General features: G+C 43.2%; 1 protein-coding gene across 3 annotated transcripts in view; it reads left to right on the forward strand.

Annotated features, from left to right (window-relative positions):
* Positions 1-10,232: 10,232 nt before the first annotated feature.
* LOC114601355 (nardilysin-like) overlaps positions 10,233-13,698 on the forward strand; it is a 49,074-nt gene continuing 45,608 nt past the window's right edge. The window contains exons 1-4 of one of the 3 annotated variants that reach the window (XM_077933638.1): positions 10,233-10,537; positions 11,634-11,836; positions 11,909-11,988; positions 13,492-13,573. In XM_077933638.1, coding sequence (XP_077789764.1) covers positions 10,341-10,537; positions 11,634-11,836; positions 11,909-11,988; positions 13,492-13,573 — 562 coding nt within the window. In that variant the 5' untranslated portion in view covers positions 10,233-10,340. Of the gene's footprint in view, positions 10,538-11,633; positions 11,989-13,491; positions 13,574-13,698 lie in introns of all 3 variants that reach the window. The other 2 variants (XM_077933639.1, XM_028738564.2) reach the window with 2 other exon arrangements.

Raw genomic sequence — 13,698 nt, forward strand, 5'->3', positions numbered from 1 at the left:
GCCTCCATGGAGGAAGTCCCCATCCTGCCAGTGAAGGCATGAGAGGCATGGCAGGAGTGGCACTGCCTTGTAATCCTAACCCTTTCCAGCCAGTCTTCTGTGGGCACCTATCAAGAGGTCCATTCCAATGACGTCAGAATGGTGTTGCCCTGCCCATTAATATTCCTGTTCTTTTGAATGCTGAGTTTGCCAGCAATGTACAGTGGTACCTTGGTTGTCGAACTTAATCCGTTCCCAGAACCGTTTGAAAACCAAAGCGCGGCTTCAGATTGGCTACAGGAGCTTCAGTTTTCCGGGTTATGTGGCCAGCATGACTAAACTGCTACTGGCTCACAGAGGACCGTGATGAGTGCCAGAGCGCACAGAAACGCATAACGCTTCGATAACCAAGGTACAACTGTATACACATTTGTATGGAAATAAGAGCATGATATATACTACAAACTGTTGACTTATACCTTAAGTGTGTTTAGTTAAAAGATGTTACACCAGGATCTTATGCAGACTGGGTACTGGCTTTACATGTTGAAACACAGAGGAAAAGGTCAACTTTTATCTGGAATCAGACACTAAACAGAGGGTAGCCATCTTTTTTCACGCTGAATGAAAATGCAACTATGTCATGCTTCACTGATAGGTTAATGGAAGAAGCTTATAATATTCTAGGTTAATAGAAGTTTATAAAAGAGAAGCAGGAAACGTTAAAGGATAACACAAATTATATACCAGATTTAAAACACCCAAATAATGCTCTGATTGGTTCCATTACATTAACCAGAAACTGAGTTATCAGCTGAGCAGATAACCGATGCCTTCTTATTTTGTGCTAATTCATAAATTTACAACCCAGCCAAGTTTGCTGCACCTCTAATTAAAGTACAGTAGTCCCAGGAAGTGCTGTATCTGTAAAAATTCAAGGGATTCTGCTTTTAAAATCTAAGTGCAGATAATTTCCAGTTTGGGCATGTGGAAATCCCAATAGCTTGGACTGAGATTCTGCTCTGGTTAAGACCTTAAAGAAAGTGAAATTGTGGGTTCCACCTCTGCTCTCTGTCCTGGATTTTCACTCATTTATATAGATGCTAAGATGGAAGCTCTGTCAGCTGTTACACTGGGAAGGTCTTATTTCTTTCTTTCCCATAAGGTACAACAGAAAAACTCAACCACCCTATACAGTGGCAAGACGAATGCCTCGCAAGATGAAAAACTCGCTAGACGAAAGGGTTTTCCATTTTTTGAGTCGTTCCGCAAGACGAATTTCCCTATGGGCTTGGTTCACAAGACGAAACGTCTTGCGAGTTCTTGCGAGTTTGTTTCCTTTTTCTTAAAGCCGCTAAGCCGTTAATAGCCGCTAAGCCGCTAATAGCCGTGCTTCGCAAGACGAAAAAACCGCAAGACGAAGAGACTCGCGGAACGGATTAATTTCGTCTTGCGAGGCACCACTGTATAGATTAATTCTCCTAGACCACTGCCTGTTTCATTGGCACTTCTCTATCTTCCATAGCATTAGGGTTTGTTTCTCTCATTTTTCCTGTTTTCTTTCATTATTTGCCCATTACATCATGGAGTCTTGGGCACCGTTTTAAAGGGTGAAACCTTTTTTTCACACACTGGCTTCACTGGGACAATCTATCCCGGCTTCAAGAACCAAATTTCCTGGCTCCATTCCTAGTTTGTATTAAACCAGAGTTTCCAATTACTTCAGAACCAGACAGTTCTGGTTTAATCTGAGTTAACAAGCCATGAAAATGTGCAGGGTCTGACTTAATCACTTGGATCCGCTGCAATAATAGATGAATGGCCGCTGACCAAAATTGTTGTTCTACTGCATCTCCAATTCTCCCTTTTACGTTTTGGATTCAGGTACAGATACATTGCAGCATCCACCTCACAGAGATAAGTCTGGGATATGTTAAGTCTCTCCTCCCAACGGTCCCTGTGGATGGAGAGTGTCCCCCTCCAGCTTGCGTTCCTCCTTCTGTTGGTGGAGAAGCTGCCCCTCCCTGTGATGGTGTCCTTCTTGCTTTTCCTACACCTTCTTGCAATGCTACAGAACCTCCCTACCCAGCTGGTGGGATTATCATTTCTCTCCCACCACCAGTAAAAAACGAGGCTTTAAAAAGAAAGATTCTCATTGGCTCCAAGCTTAATTGCTGCATGGAGGGCCATGGTGGAGATGGGGTGGGAGGGTTATTGAGTCCTGCACCCACCAACTCCGTTGTTGTGTGGCACATCCAGTTAGCAAGTTTAATTGCTGAGCAGGAGGCTGTTCTCAGCAGCAGGGAGGTGAGAAAATAAAAAATCTGCCCCACGTGGCAATCAGGCTTGAAAGCAGTTTTCCACTGATGCTAGCAGACAGGGAGAATCTGTGTGTGGCATATATTTCTGTAGGCAATCTGCTCGTATGTGTGCAAAATCCTTCCTTGTTTGGCCACACCCACTTTTGTTTTGGGGCCACCCATTGCTGGCCTGCAACCCTAGAAAATCAGCCATGGTCCTCAAGCTGAAAGATATATCGCCCCCCTGTTTCTGTCCAATCTACCTTGGTGGGCTATTGAGATTATAAAAGAGGAGCGACGGAGAACGCTGTTTTGTCGTCTTGAGCTTCTTGGTCGTAGGGTATAAATAAAGGCAAGGGCTGCTTGATTCTCACATAACTGCACATGAATTGCTGAGAGACCTTCTGCTGAATCAGGGAGCAGCTCCTTTGCAGGCCAGGGGAGCATCTACGGAGTCACTGAGTGACCTTTGGCATTGCAGAATCCCTTGTTTTCATTTCATGATCTGGACAAGAGGGGGTATTAATGGCCAGGATCGCAAGAGAGCTGTGGTTCCTTCCACTCCCCATGGAGGAATGACATAAGGATTGCAAAGCCTTCAAGCACTCTATAAAAAAAGCCTACAAATAATAATAATAAAAAAATTCAGTGCTTCAGAAAGCCCAGGACTGCTACAGAACTAATCCTGTAAAAAGCTATAACCGAACCCAGCTGGAACCAGCAATAGCTGAGACACCCAAAATATTTTTTTTTTAAAAAAAATGGTGTTATAAAAGTACTCCAAATCCCAACCTCCCCTCTCTTGAGAAATGGCACAGGTTCAGCTGAGTTTTGAGTGCTAGACAAATGGATAGGTCAGCGGCACTTCTCCAAGGCGGCAGGTTGCCCATCATTAATATAACGAAAGAAATTGGTTGGAAGTCTACGAAATCGCTGAGAAATGTTTTAAGGTCTTGTCTTAGCCGCAACACCAGAAATGTCAGAAAAATGATTAGATTAGATTAGATTTTATATTAGTTTTTCTGGTGCATGAGACCAACTTTTAGGTATTTCTTTTAATTCCCAATTTAGCCTGTGAGGAGCTTTTGTTACAGTATAATAATTGACTCATGGAGGGTCACAGTGGGCAAAAGCTTAGGGCTTGTGTTACATATTAAGGCCACGACGTGACGGCTACATTAAATTGCTTCATATGGCAGTCCTCGGCCTTCATGTGCAGCAGCTCATCATTCAGATCAGGTGATTTGTCCCACGCTCCCCCAAATGTGCAAAATAAAGTGGGGCTGGATGGCAGTGTGGTCGAAATTGCTTGCGAGATTGCAAGTGGCAAGCTGTTTGCTAGGGGCACTAAGAATCATTAGGGATTGAAAAATAAAGCTGCTAATATTGTAATGGTTCCATACAAGTCAATAATACATGCACACTTGGAATACAGTGTACAGCTGTGCTTTTTTCATCTCACAAAGGATGTCATGGAACTGGAAAATGGCTCCCAAAATGATCTGCGGGCTTGAGCAGCTTCTCTGCTAGGAAATTCTGAAAGGTTTGGAGTTTTTGGTTTTGAAGAAAGGCAAGGAAAGAAGGATATGATAGAAGCTTTTAAAGCTTTGCATGGTTTGGAGAAAATAAGCTGAAGTCCTCACCTCCCATCCCAAAACCGCAAGGCCCTGGGATATCTAATGAAATGGAGTGGCAGAAGATTATGCTCAGACAAAACTTATTGATATATATTTAAGTTATAGCAGTTGCAGTGACAAATTGTAATGGTGGCCATCAAATTGTTTCAAGGGGGGATTTGACAGCTTTATGGTGAAGCAAAGCACATTTAAAGCCTATGAGTGTTCCCAAAGAATCTTAGGTTGTTAAGGGCTCTGGGAACTTTAGCACTGTGAGCGATAAACTGCAGTATTCAGAATTCTTTGGGGTGGTACTTTAAATGGATGGTGTATATGCAGCCTCAGTAAACAAGCCAGGAAACGATAGCTTAGCATGGTGTCCATACCTAGAATCCTGGCTTGTTTTTTGCTAACAAGGATTCTTAAGTAAGCAACAAACCCTGGTTTTAGGCTGGCAAGAGATCAGATCCTGGCTTATTAGGGAGAAGCAAACCAGAGCCCAGGTGCAGATGTTGCACTGAGCTATCCCTTTCACACAGCTCCTGTTTACTGAGCCAGGATACCTGGGTATCACCATATGTGAATGTGGCCACTGACTACTTGTCATGATTGCCAAATGCTACTTCTAGGATCACAGACAGAATCCCTAGAGGAGTGGGATACTGACCTCACATCCTGCTTGTGTGTTTCCCAGGGACATCCTGTTGCTCACTGTGGGAAACAAGATTCTGGACTAGACAGGCCTTTGGTCTGATCCACATGGACATGAAGCAATAGTCAGAAGGCATGTGACACAGTTCTACTGCTGAAGCTAAGGGCTCCTGGGCCTATAAGCTGTCTAGATAGGGGACTCTTGAGAACCATATATAAGCTGCTCCAAACTTTGTGCATGTCCTATAAATTTCTATCCAGAAGTAAGCCCGTATGTGCTATTGTAAACTTATTTCATATGACTGCAGAAAGATAATTCCGAAAGTAGTATTGCACAATCTGGTGGTCATAATTCTACAGGACACATCTGGCCTCTGTTGAAATTCACAAGTCCTGAATTTCGCACAAAGAAAACCTTGGATAATGTTAAAACATGTTTACCACTAACTTTCTTTCATCCTTAAGGAAAGAAGCCTGATAAAAACGTTTCTTTATCTACTCTTAACACTTTGATTACATCTCTTGCAACCTGACCTACAAATAATTTAAGGTATAATACTATCACTAATATTCAGCATCCATAAACTGCCTTTCAAAGCACAAATTGCCTAACGAAACGTACTGAATGTTAAAATGTGCACTACATATAAATTTTGATAGGGTTTAGGGACAACGCTGTCAAATAAGTAGTGGGATTTAACTCAGTTGGTTCCCATTGAAGGGCAATCAGATGTCATCCAAATACTGAGAGTTTAACTGGCTTATGGCTGCCACCCAAGACTACAATGTGGAATAACTGGTTGAAAGTATTGGTTTTCTGAAAACAGCCACCTCTTTGATATCTGTGACCTTTCTCTTGCTCTCGCTAGCCACCTTTCAAGTGGTCCTCAAGACATTTCACAAGGAAAGCAATAACTCCATGAATAGAAGGCATTAGAAAAACAATTAAAGTACATTCATGCTTTCAACTACAAGCACTGCAAAAGAGTTGCCATCTTGCACATGGGGAAACAGCCAGATCTAAGGGGCAAACCTGTCAAAAGAATTCACTCTGAGGGCTGGTGTTGACAGGTTGCCAACAGTGCTGGCTCTCATGGACTAGTCAAGGCTTGAATTAAATAGCTGCCCTTGACATACAGTAGATTTAATTAATAACATTGAGGGTAAAGGAGAAAGTTGAGAATCGCCCCACAAGAAATGAAAGAGTGCCTTTTAGAAAATATTCAGAAATTTGTTCCGTTCAGTTATGGAGTCACTACTGACAACAACTTAGCTAGAGATAACAGATATTGTGCTGGTCCTGGGGGGGAGGGTACCGTGAGGCCTGGTCAGAGTCCGGTCCTGGGCCGAGGGTCTGGAGACTGTCCACCAAGGGTGAAGCGGGGTCCAAAGCAAGAAGCTGGGCGTGGTCAGGAACTCTGGAAAAACAGGTCTGGGTGCTGGCAGAAACAGGTTTCCAACATCGTTGCTCCCGCAACCTGGGACTGGGCTGACTGGCCTTTCTCTCCTCTGAGGTCAGGGGCGGTCCTGGCCCACAGGTGACCCGCCTCTCCTGGCCTTAAAGTGAGCACTCCTCCTGAGAAAGCCCAGTTCCCTCCGCCTCTCTGCCCTGAGCCTCTGCAGCTCAGGAGAGGCTGGAGGGTTACTGGACCCAGGGGCAGCTTCACCTTCCCCTGACAGGGCTGGGAGAGGCACACCTGCAGGCAATGGGCCCTCAATCACCTCCGGAGCCAGAGCGGATTCATCTGGTGTCTGCTCCTGAGGATACGGCACAGGTGCGGGCCCTTCAGATTCAAGCCCCTGCCCCGGCTCAGCCGGCCCTGGAGGCGGGGACTCCTGTGCAGGCTGGGACTCCTCAGGTTCAGATTCTGAATCAGATTCCCAGGCCATCACAGGTATAATTTCTACAACAATCAGTTAGTAGGGTCATAGGAAGCTGCCTTCCATGGAGTCAGAAACTTGGTCCATCTAGCTTAGTACTGTCTACACTGACTGACAGGGTTCTAGGCAAGAGCCTCTCCCAGATTTACCTGCAGACCCTTAGGATTGAACCTGGAACCTCCTGCATGCCAGACATGTGCTGTACAACTAAGCCACAGCCTTTCCTAATGTGATGGTGACAATGTTCAAATATATAAAAGGATGTCATATAGAGGAGGGAGAAAGGTTGTTTTCTGCTGCTCCAGAGAAGCGGACACAGAGCAATGGATCCAAACTACAAGAAAGAAGATTCCACCTAAACATTAGGAAGAACTTCCTGACAGTAAGAGCTGTTCGACAGTGGAATTTGCTGCCAAGGAGTGTGGTGGAGTCTCCTTCTTTGGAGGTCTTTAAGCAGAGGCTTGACAACCATATGTCAGGAGTGCTCTGATGGTGTTTCCTGCTTGGCAGGGGGTTGGACTCGATGGCCCTTGTGGTCTCTTCCAACTCTATGATTCCATGATTCTATGTGATCCAGCATTTCTCCAGAGCCAAATGATGTTGACGGCCATGTTCACAGACATTGACAAAGAAGTCTTTATCTCATTTCTGTCTCTCAAACTTCTTCCCAAAGGGTCTTCTCATGTTATCCTCCCTAACTCTGCTGAATCAAGCCAGTGGCCCATCTAGTCCAGAATCCTGGTCTCATGGTGGCCACCCAAATTCTTATGTTGAACCCACAAGCATTCTGGTTGCTTACTGTGGTTCCTAGATTCATCTGACTGCTCTCCCACTCCCTGCAGCTGGAACCTAGTACGTGGCTGAAAACCTTGTGCAAGGAAGGGTTGTCTATATTTTCAGAGCCCTTCAGAACTTCTCCTATTATACACTTTTTTTTGTCTGGTAGTCTCAGCTACTTGCACTCTTCTTTTTAATATCAGTTAAGTGTTATTAACCATCACAACTTTGCTTTCATGCCCATTTTACTGATACCAATCACAAGTGGATACAAACAGGATAGTCATCCAAAAACTATATAAAAAAGTTTGTTTTGTTTTTTTAGGTTTGCATTAAAATGAACTTTGGCTCGGAGCACTGCATAATCCAGGCACTCATACTAAACTTTCAGAATGTAAGCAAAATATAATGTGATCCATTATAGATAAATCAGGTTTTAAATTGGATTATCTTTTCTATGGGAAGATGCATTAGGAATATAAATTACCCTGTAAACCTCAAATCCCTCATTCCTACTTTTTCAGTTGGCTCTTCCACAGCACTGCTTATTCTTTGACATAAGTAGAGGTGATAATGGCGCTATAAACCTACAACGATTCTTTGCCAATGCTTCTTACTGACCTTGATTGCTCACTCTTGTTTTCCTTCTCTTCCAGAACAGATAGCAGAGAATCTGTTGCTATTCATCAAGCAACTGTAACGTGCCTTTTTCTGTTTGCAAAGCAGATATTGTCATTTAAAAACACACACAATGCATTTCTGAGGCAAATAATAAACATGCTCCAATGGTCTGCAATAACTGCTTGCCAGTTACCAATACTGCCTGGTTCCATAGGTGGAGGTGGTGGACAGGGTTGTGGTGGAGCAACTTCAAGCATTCATGGATGGTCAGGGAGGATTTGGAGGAGCAATGGACAGAAGGCAGAACAGGGGCTCGGGGATGCTGAAGAGTCCCACAACCACCCAGAGACAGAGGAAGCGGAAGAGAAGGCAGAGAGTAGCCAGAGAGAGCAAGGGCTCAGGGATGCTGAAGAGCCCTGCAACCACCCAGTGGCTAGGGAAGGAAGCTCTTTGTTGGCGCAGGAATCATAGGAAGCCACTCCCCGAATCTGACTCAACGGGTTCGGACGAGTAATTCTGATCTGTAGCTGTTTCTTGTACAGTGGTACCTCAGGTTAAGAACTTAATTCATTTTGGAGGTCCATTCTTAACTTGAAACTTTTCTTAACCTGAGGTACCACTTTAGCTAATGGGGCCTCCCGCTGCCGCCGCGCGATTTCTGTTCTCATCCTGAAGCAAAGTTCTTAACCTGAGGTACTATTTCTGGGTTAGCAGAGTCTGTAACCTGAAGCGTTTGTAACCCAAGCTACCACTGTGTATATGTAATAAAGACTGTAAATACCACACTGACTGTGCCGGAGTGTAACTGCGAAGGGGAAACACCACCTAATCAGATGACACTGATTATCTGGATCCACCTCAGTCTGACTTCAGGGCTGGGTTGAGGACAGAATCAGGTTTGATCACTCTGGTGGATGACCTTTATTGAGAGAGAGAAAGAGGAATGCAACCCTGTTACTCTTACCATGTATAATCGTATAAATTTGTAATATGTTCTCCAGTTCGTCGTCGTCGTCATCGTTGTCTTCTTCTTCTTCTTCTTCTTCTTCTTCTTCTTCTTCTTCTTCTTCTTCTTCTTCTTTCTAATAACATAACCAACACCAAGCATGGATGCCTAGAGAGATATACATGTTGAAACCTCTGACATTTGTGTGGCTGCACTGAAGCCTACTGTACAGAGATAAGAACCACATTTGTTGCTCTGCTCATCCCTGACCATCAGCCCCAGAAGGCAGACCACAAGGAAACGTGACCCTTATGCTGAAGAATGGTTCCTCACTACTGTGTTGGGCAAAGGCTACAAAAGAATGGACCTTTTCTGTACAGGTATCCAAATGGCGGAACTATCTCCAGAGCCATAGTTTTTTGGTGCCCTCGTTGTTATCTTTCTTTTTAGAAAAACGTATTTATTAGAACATATGACATGTAACAATCACACAAAATGGAAATAAAACAATGTCTCCCAATATACTAACAAAGTTACATCAAAGTGTATATACCAAAGCCATCACATTTTTAACAGACTACAGTGGTACCTCAGGTTAAGTACTTAATTCGTTCCGGAGGTCCGTTCTTAACCTGAAACTGTTCTTAACCTGAAGCACCACTTTAGCTAATGGGGCCTCCCGTTGCCACCGCACAATTTCTGTTCTCATCCTGAAGCAAAGTTCTTAACCCGAGGTACTATTTCTGGGTAAGTGGAGTCTGTAACCTGAAGCGTATGTAACCTGAAGTGTATGTAACCCGGGGTACCACTGTACAAGAGTTTATATGTAGGCAAGAGGAAGGAACAAAAAATAATAATTTTTTGCCATGCATGGCAAACTATGGGTACACGACAATTTTTATGCAGTCTTGGGGTAACTCCATTGATTACACAAATAATATGGTAGAACAGAATAATCTTTTAGATACCCTATGGTGCATGTCCTGTTCACTCAAGCTTTTAATGATATTTATTATCTTTATTCAGACAAATTTTTAGATGCCAACCTTTTATAGTAATTTATACTGCTTGCTGCTACCTTGTATATTAATTTTCCTGTCTGGTTTTATGTGATTTTGATTGTTGTTACCCACCCTTAGATTATTTCAGATGAAAGGCAGGATATAAGTTTTTGAAGTAAAATTTAGAAAAATCCAAATCTCTCTTGAAGTAACTTGAGGGCTTTTTAGATGTAAAAAGCAAACAAACTTGGATACAAACCAGCCAACCAATTTATACAAAGGTGATTGAATGAATGAATTTGATGTGTTTAGTTTTCTCCATTTCTTGTCTTATTTCCCTCACTACCCCTCATGGAATCATGGCTTGTTCCTTTATCGATGTCATAAACAGATGCTATCTCTCAAGAATCCAAGCATCCAACGGGGTCTGGGATGGATTGTATAGCCCTGGCAAGGAGGCTGGTTTTGGTATGGAAGAACAGAAGTTACTGCAAGACAGTAACTAGGCGGGAAATTCAAGTGCAGGGTGGCTGGCAAGCACCTCGCAAATCACCTCAGAGCCACAGCAATGTCTAGAGGGACAAAGCCCGATGTGACTGAGAACTGCCCAGTCTTGCGCCCACCGCAGCAGGGGAGACAGCAGGGGTGTCGAAGGACCCAGGCACGACAGGAAGACTCTGACGAGGAAGGGCACAAGCGCCGGGCCAAGAAAAACGCAGGGGACCCCGATATTGTGAAGTCCCCCAGCGACCACAAAGAATACAGGTGAATAAAGGGTCTGGAGAAAAGAACAACCCCCCCCCCTCAAGAGGCCAACAGCACTGTAAATGTCACAGTGTGTCCCAAGTACGTAAATAACCTAAAAGTACAGACTCGGTCACATAGTAAGTTTAAAAATTAAGAAGCAATTAAGCAATATCAAGGCATTCCCACCAGCATACCTGGCTAGTAGTAGCATTTTTTTTAATGCAATGGTGGGAACTTGACTTCCAGGAAATCTGCATGAATTCATACTATTGTGAAGAGGGTAGGCTGTGCTTAACTCAGTGACAACAGGCGAAGGTTGCTTGCTGCAATCTCGTGGAGAACTGTTTCCCATGTCCTTTTTGTGATGCTTCACTGTTTGGAGCTTGTAAGGAGATGTTGACAAACTGGAGGACATAATAGAGATTTATACAATTATACATCATGCAAAGGGAATATTTTCTGTCTCTTTCACGGCACTAGAATTCAGGGTAAATGGATGCAAAACAGACAAAAAAAGGAAGGTGTTTGAATGACATTTAATCACCTAGTGCAATTTGTTGCCGCAAGATCTGATTATGGACTCTGGATTAGATATAGTATTTAAAAGGAGGGTAGATAAATTTATGGAGGACAGATCAGTTTTACTTAGCATATTAGGTAACTGGAATATCAAGGTTCAGAGATAGGCAAGCAACTAATACCACTTGATGGGGTGGGGCAACAAATGAGAGGGGAGTGATTGTTGTTCTCATGCTCTGCTGAGGACGTCCTGTGATTGTCTGTTGACTCCTGTTGCAAGCAGGACATGGTGCTAGTTGGACATTTGGGCTGTGCTCACACTGACACATCCATGGTGCAAAAATAAATGTAGTTTTTAATCCAGAATCATTCATCCTCATCCTCAACAGGCTGCTTTCCATAAAGGGTGGGTTTAGTTACTGGATAGGCATTTGAAAACCCTCTCCTTGACCAGATTATCCTTGCATTTTTCTCCCTGCACATCCCCAGGTTAATAGAGAAGGGAGCGGTGACTGCCATCTTGGTAAATGCACGCCCACATTGGGCAAAAAGAGAAATAGAAACGATAAAAATGCTCATGGAATTACTTTTGCAGGTACATAAAATTAAGCAATGGCCTGAACGCTCTGCTGATTTCTGACTTATATATGGATGACTGCAATTCTTCTGAGGCGTCAGAAGAGGAAGACATGTCCTCTGATACGGACGATGGGAAAGACAGCAGCTTTGAGGACGAGAAGGATGGGAATGTGGAAGAATTTGGAGAAGTACCTGGAGGAAGAGAGGCCTCTATTGAAGGTTATGCTGGAGTTCTAAGTGGTCTTGGTAGAAAAAGTAAACAAAAAGAGCGTCGTGGAAGCAGAATCAAAGACGAGAATGATGACTATGAAATTTATGAACAGCTAGTCAAGAAAGAAGAGGAAAATAAGATGGACAGCACAGAAAAGCAGGTACGTTAGCAAGCAGCGCAACTGCATGTTGACCAGGCAACCTTTTCCCTAAGCTAAATATAGGGCCATTTGACACACAACAAAAAGGGAAACCTGTAAGGTATGTTCAACAGGGAGGAGCAACAAATCAGTGAGTATACCTGTACAATACACATCTCTATGCAAACCTCTTTTAGCCACATTTTTAATTTTTGTAGGTGTATACCTATATATTATTTGAATTGGCTCATACGACAGTGGTTTTTAACCTTTATTAATATATATTTTCCATTTTTAACCTGCCTTTCAAAATGAGATCTTTCCAAAGGTGGTTTACAAAATGGATAAAAGCAATAGTGATGAAAAAGGAAAAGGAATATCACAGCACATTTCATGGAGGAAAGGGCTATCAAAGTCATGGCTATGCTCCACCTTCATGGTCAGATGCAGCAATGCTTCTGAATACCAGTTTCTGGCAACCACAGGAGGAATAAGGTTTGGAGTCCTCTATGAAAGGGGGAGAATGAGCTATACTTCTGACTGGATTGGATGGAGGGGCACTGCACAGAAAATTTTTCATAGAACTAATACTTACTTACACAATATGGAAAATACAGGTGACTACAAAGAGAATTTTGGTGTCAACAACAATATATTATATTACTTATACACCACCCATCTGACTGGGTTGCCCCAGCCACTCTGAGCGGCTTTCAACATAATAAAAACACAGCAAAATATCAAGCATTATCCCAATACAGGGCTGCCTTCAGAAGCCATAGAATCATAGAATCATAGAGTTGGAATAGACCACAAGGGCCATCAAGTCCAACCCCCTGCCAAGCAGGAAACACCATCAGAGCACTCCTGACATATGGTTGTCAAGCCTCTGCTTAAAGACCTCCAAAGAAGGAGACTCCACCACACTCCTTGGCAGCAAATTCCACTGTCGAACAGCTCTTACTGTCAGGAAGTTCTTCCTAATGTTTAGGTGGAATCTTCTTTCTTGTAGTTTGGATCCATTGCTCCGTGTCCGCTTCTCTGAAAGTCTTCGGAAAGTTGTGTAGTTCTTTTATCTCCTTGACATCTGAAGGGAGGGCATTCCACGGGGCAGGCACCACTACTGAGAAGGCCTTCTGCCTGGTTCCCTGTAACTTCTCTTTTTGCAGAGAAGGAACCACCAGAAGGCCCTTGGAGCTGGAGACACACCTCACCATACACTGAAAGCACATTATTGCCCCTCCAACAAATCCTGGGAACTGTAGTTCTAGGCTAAGCTACAGCTCCCAGTATTCTTTGGGGGAAATAATTTTTATTCAATGTGCTTTAAATTTATGGTGTGAATGCAGCCTAAGTCTTGATCTGTTTTCTTTAAGATGGGGAAGCATTGTGATGGAACTGGAATTCTTTTATATTGGGGAAACATGCTGCTTTCTTTGTGATATAATGTCTATCCTCTCTCTCTCTCTCTCTCTCTCTCTCTCTCTCTCTCTATATATATATATATATATATATATATTACAGTCTGCAGCTGCCCTTGCTGTTGGTGTTGGCAGTTTCTGTGACCCTGATGATTTACCTGGACTAGCTCATTTTTTGGAGCACAGTACGTAGCTACTTCTATATGTCTTTCTACCAGAAAAGAAAGCCACGGAAAAGATAGTCTATAATTTATTTGCCTGGGAGGCAGTTTTCTGGAATCAAAACACAATTATCAATATTTTCTTTTAC

Source organism: Podarcis muralis, chromosome 8 (genome assembly GCF_964188315.1).
Source record: "Podarcis muralis chromosome 8, rPodMur119.hap1.1, whole genome shotgun sequence".
Classification (NCBI taxonomy): Eukaryota; Metazoa; Chordata; class Lepidosauria; order Squamata; family Lacertidae; genus Podarcis; species Podarcis muralis.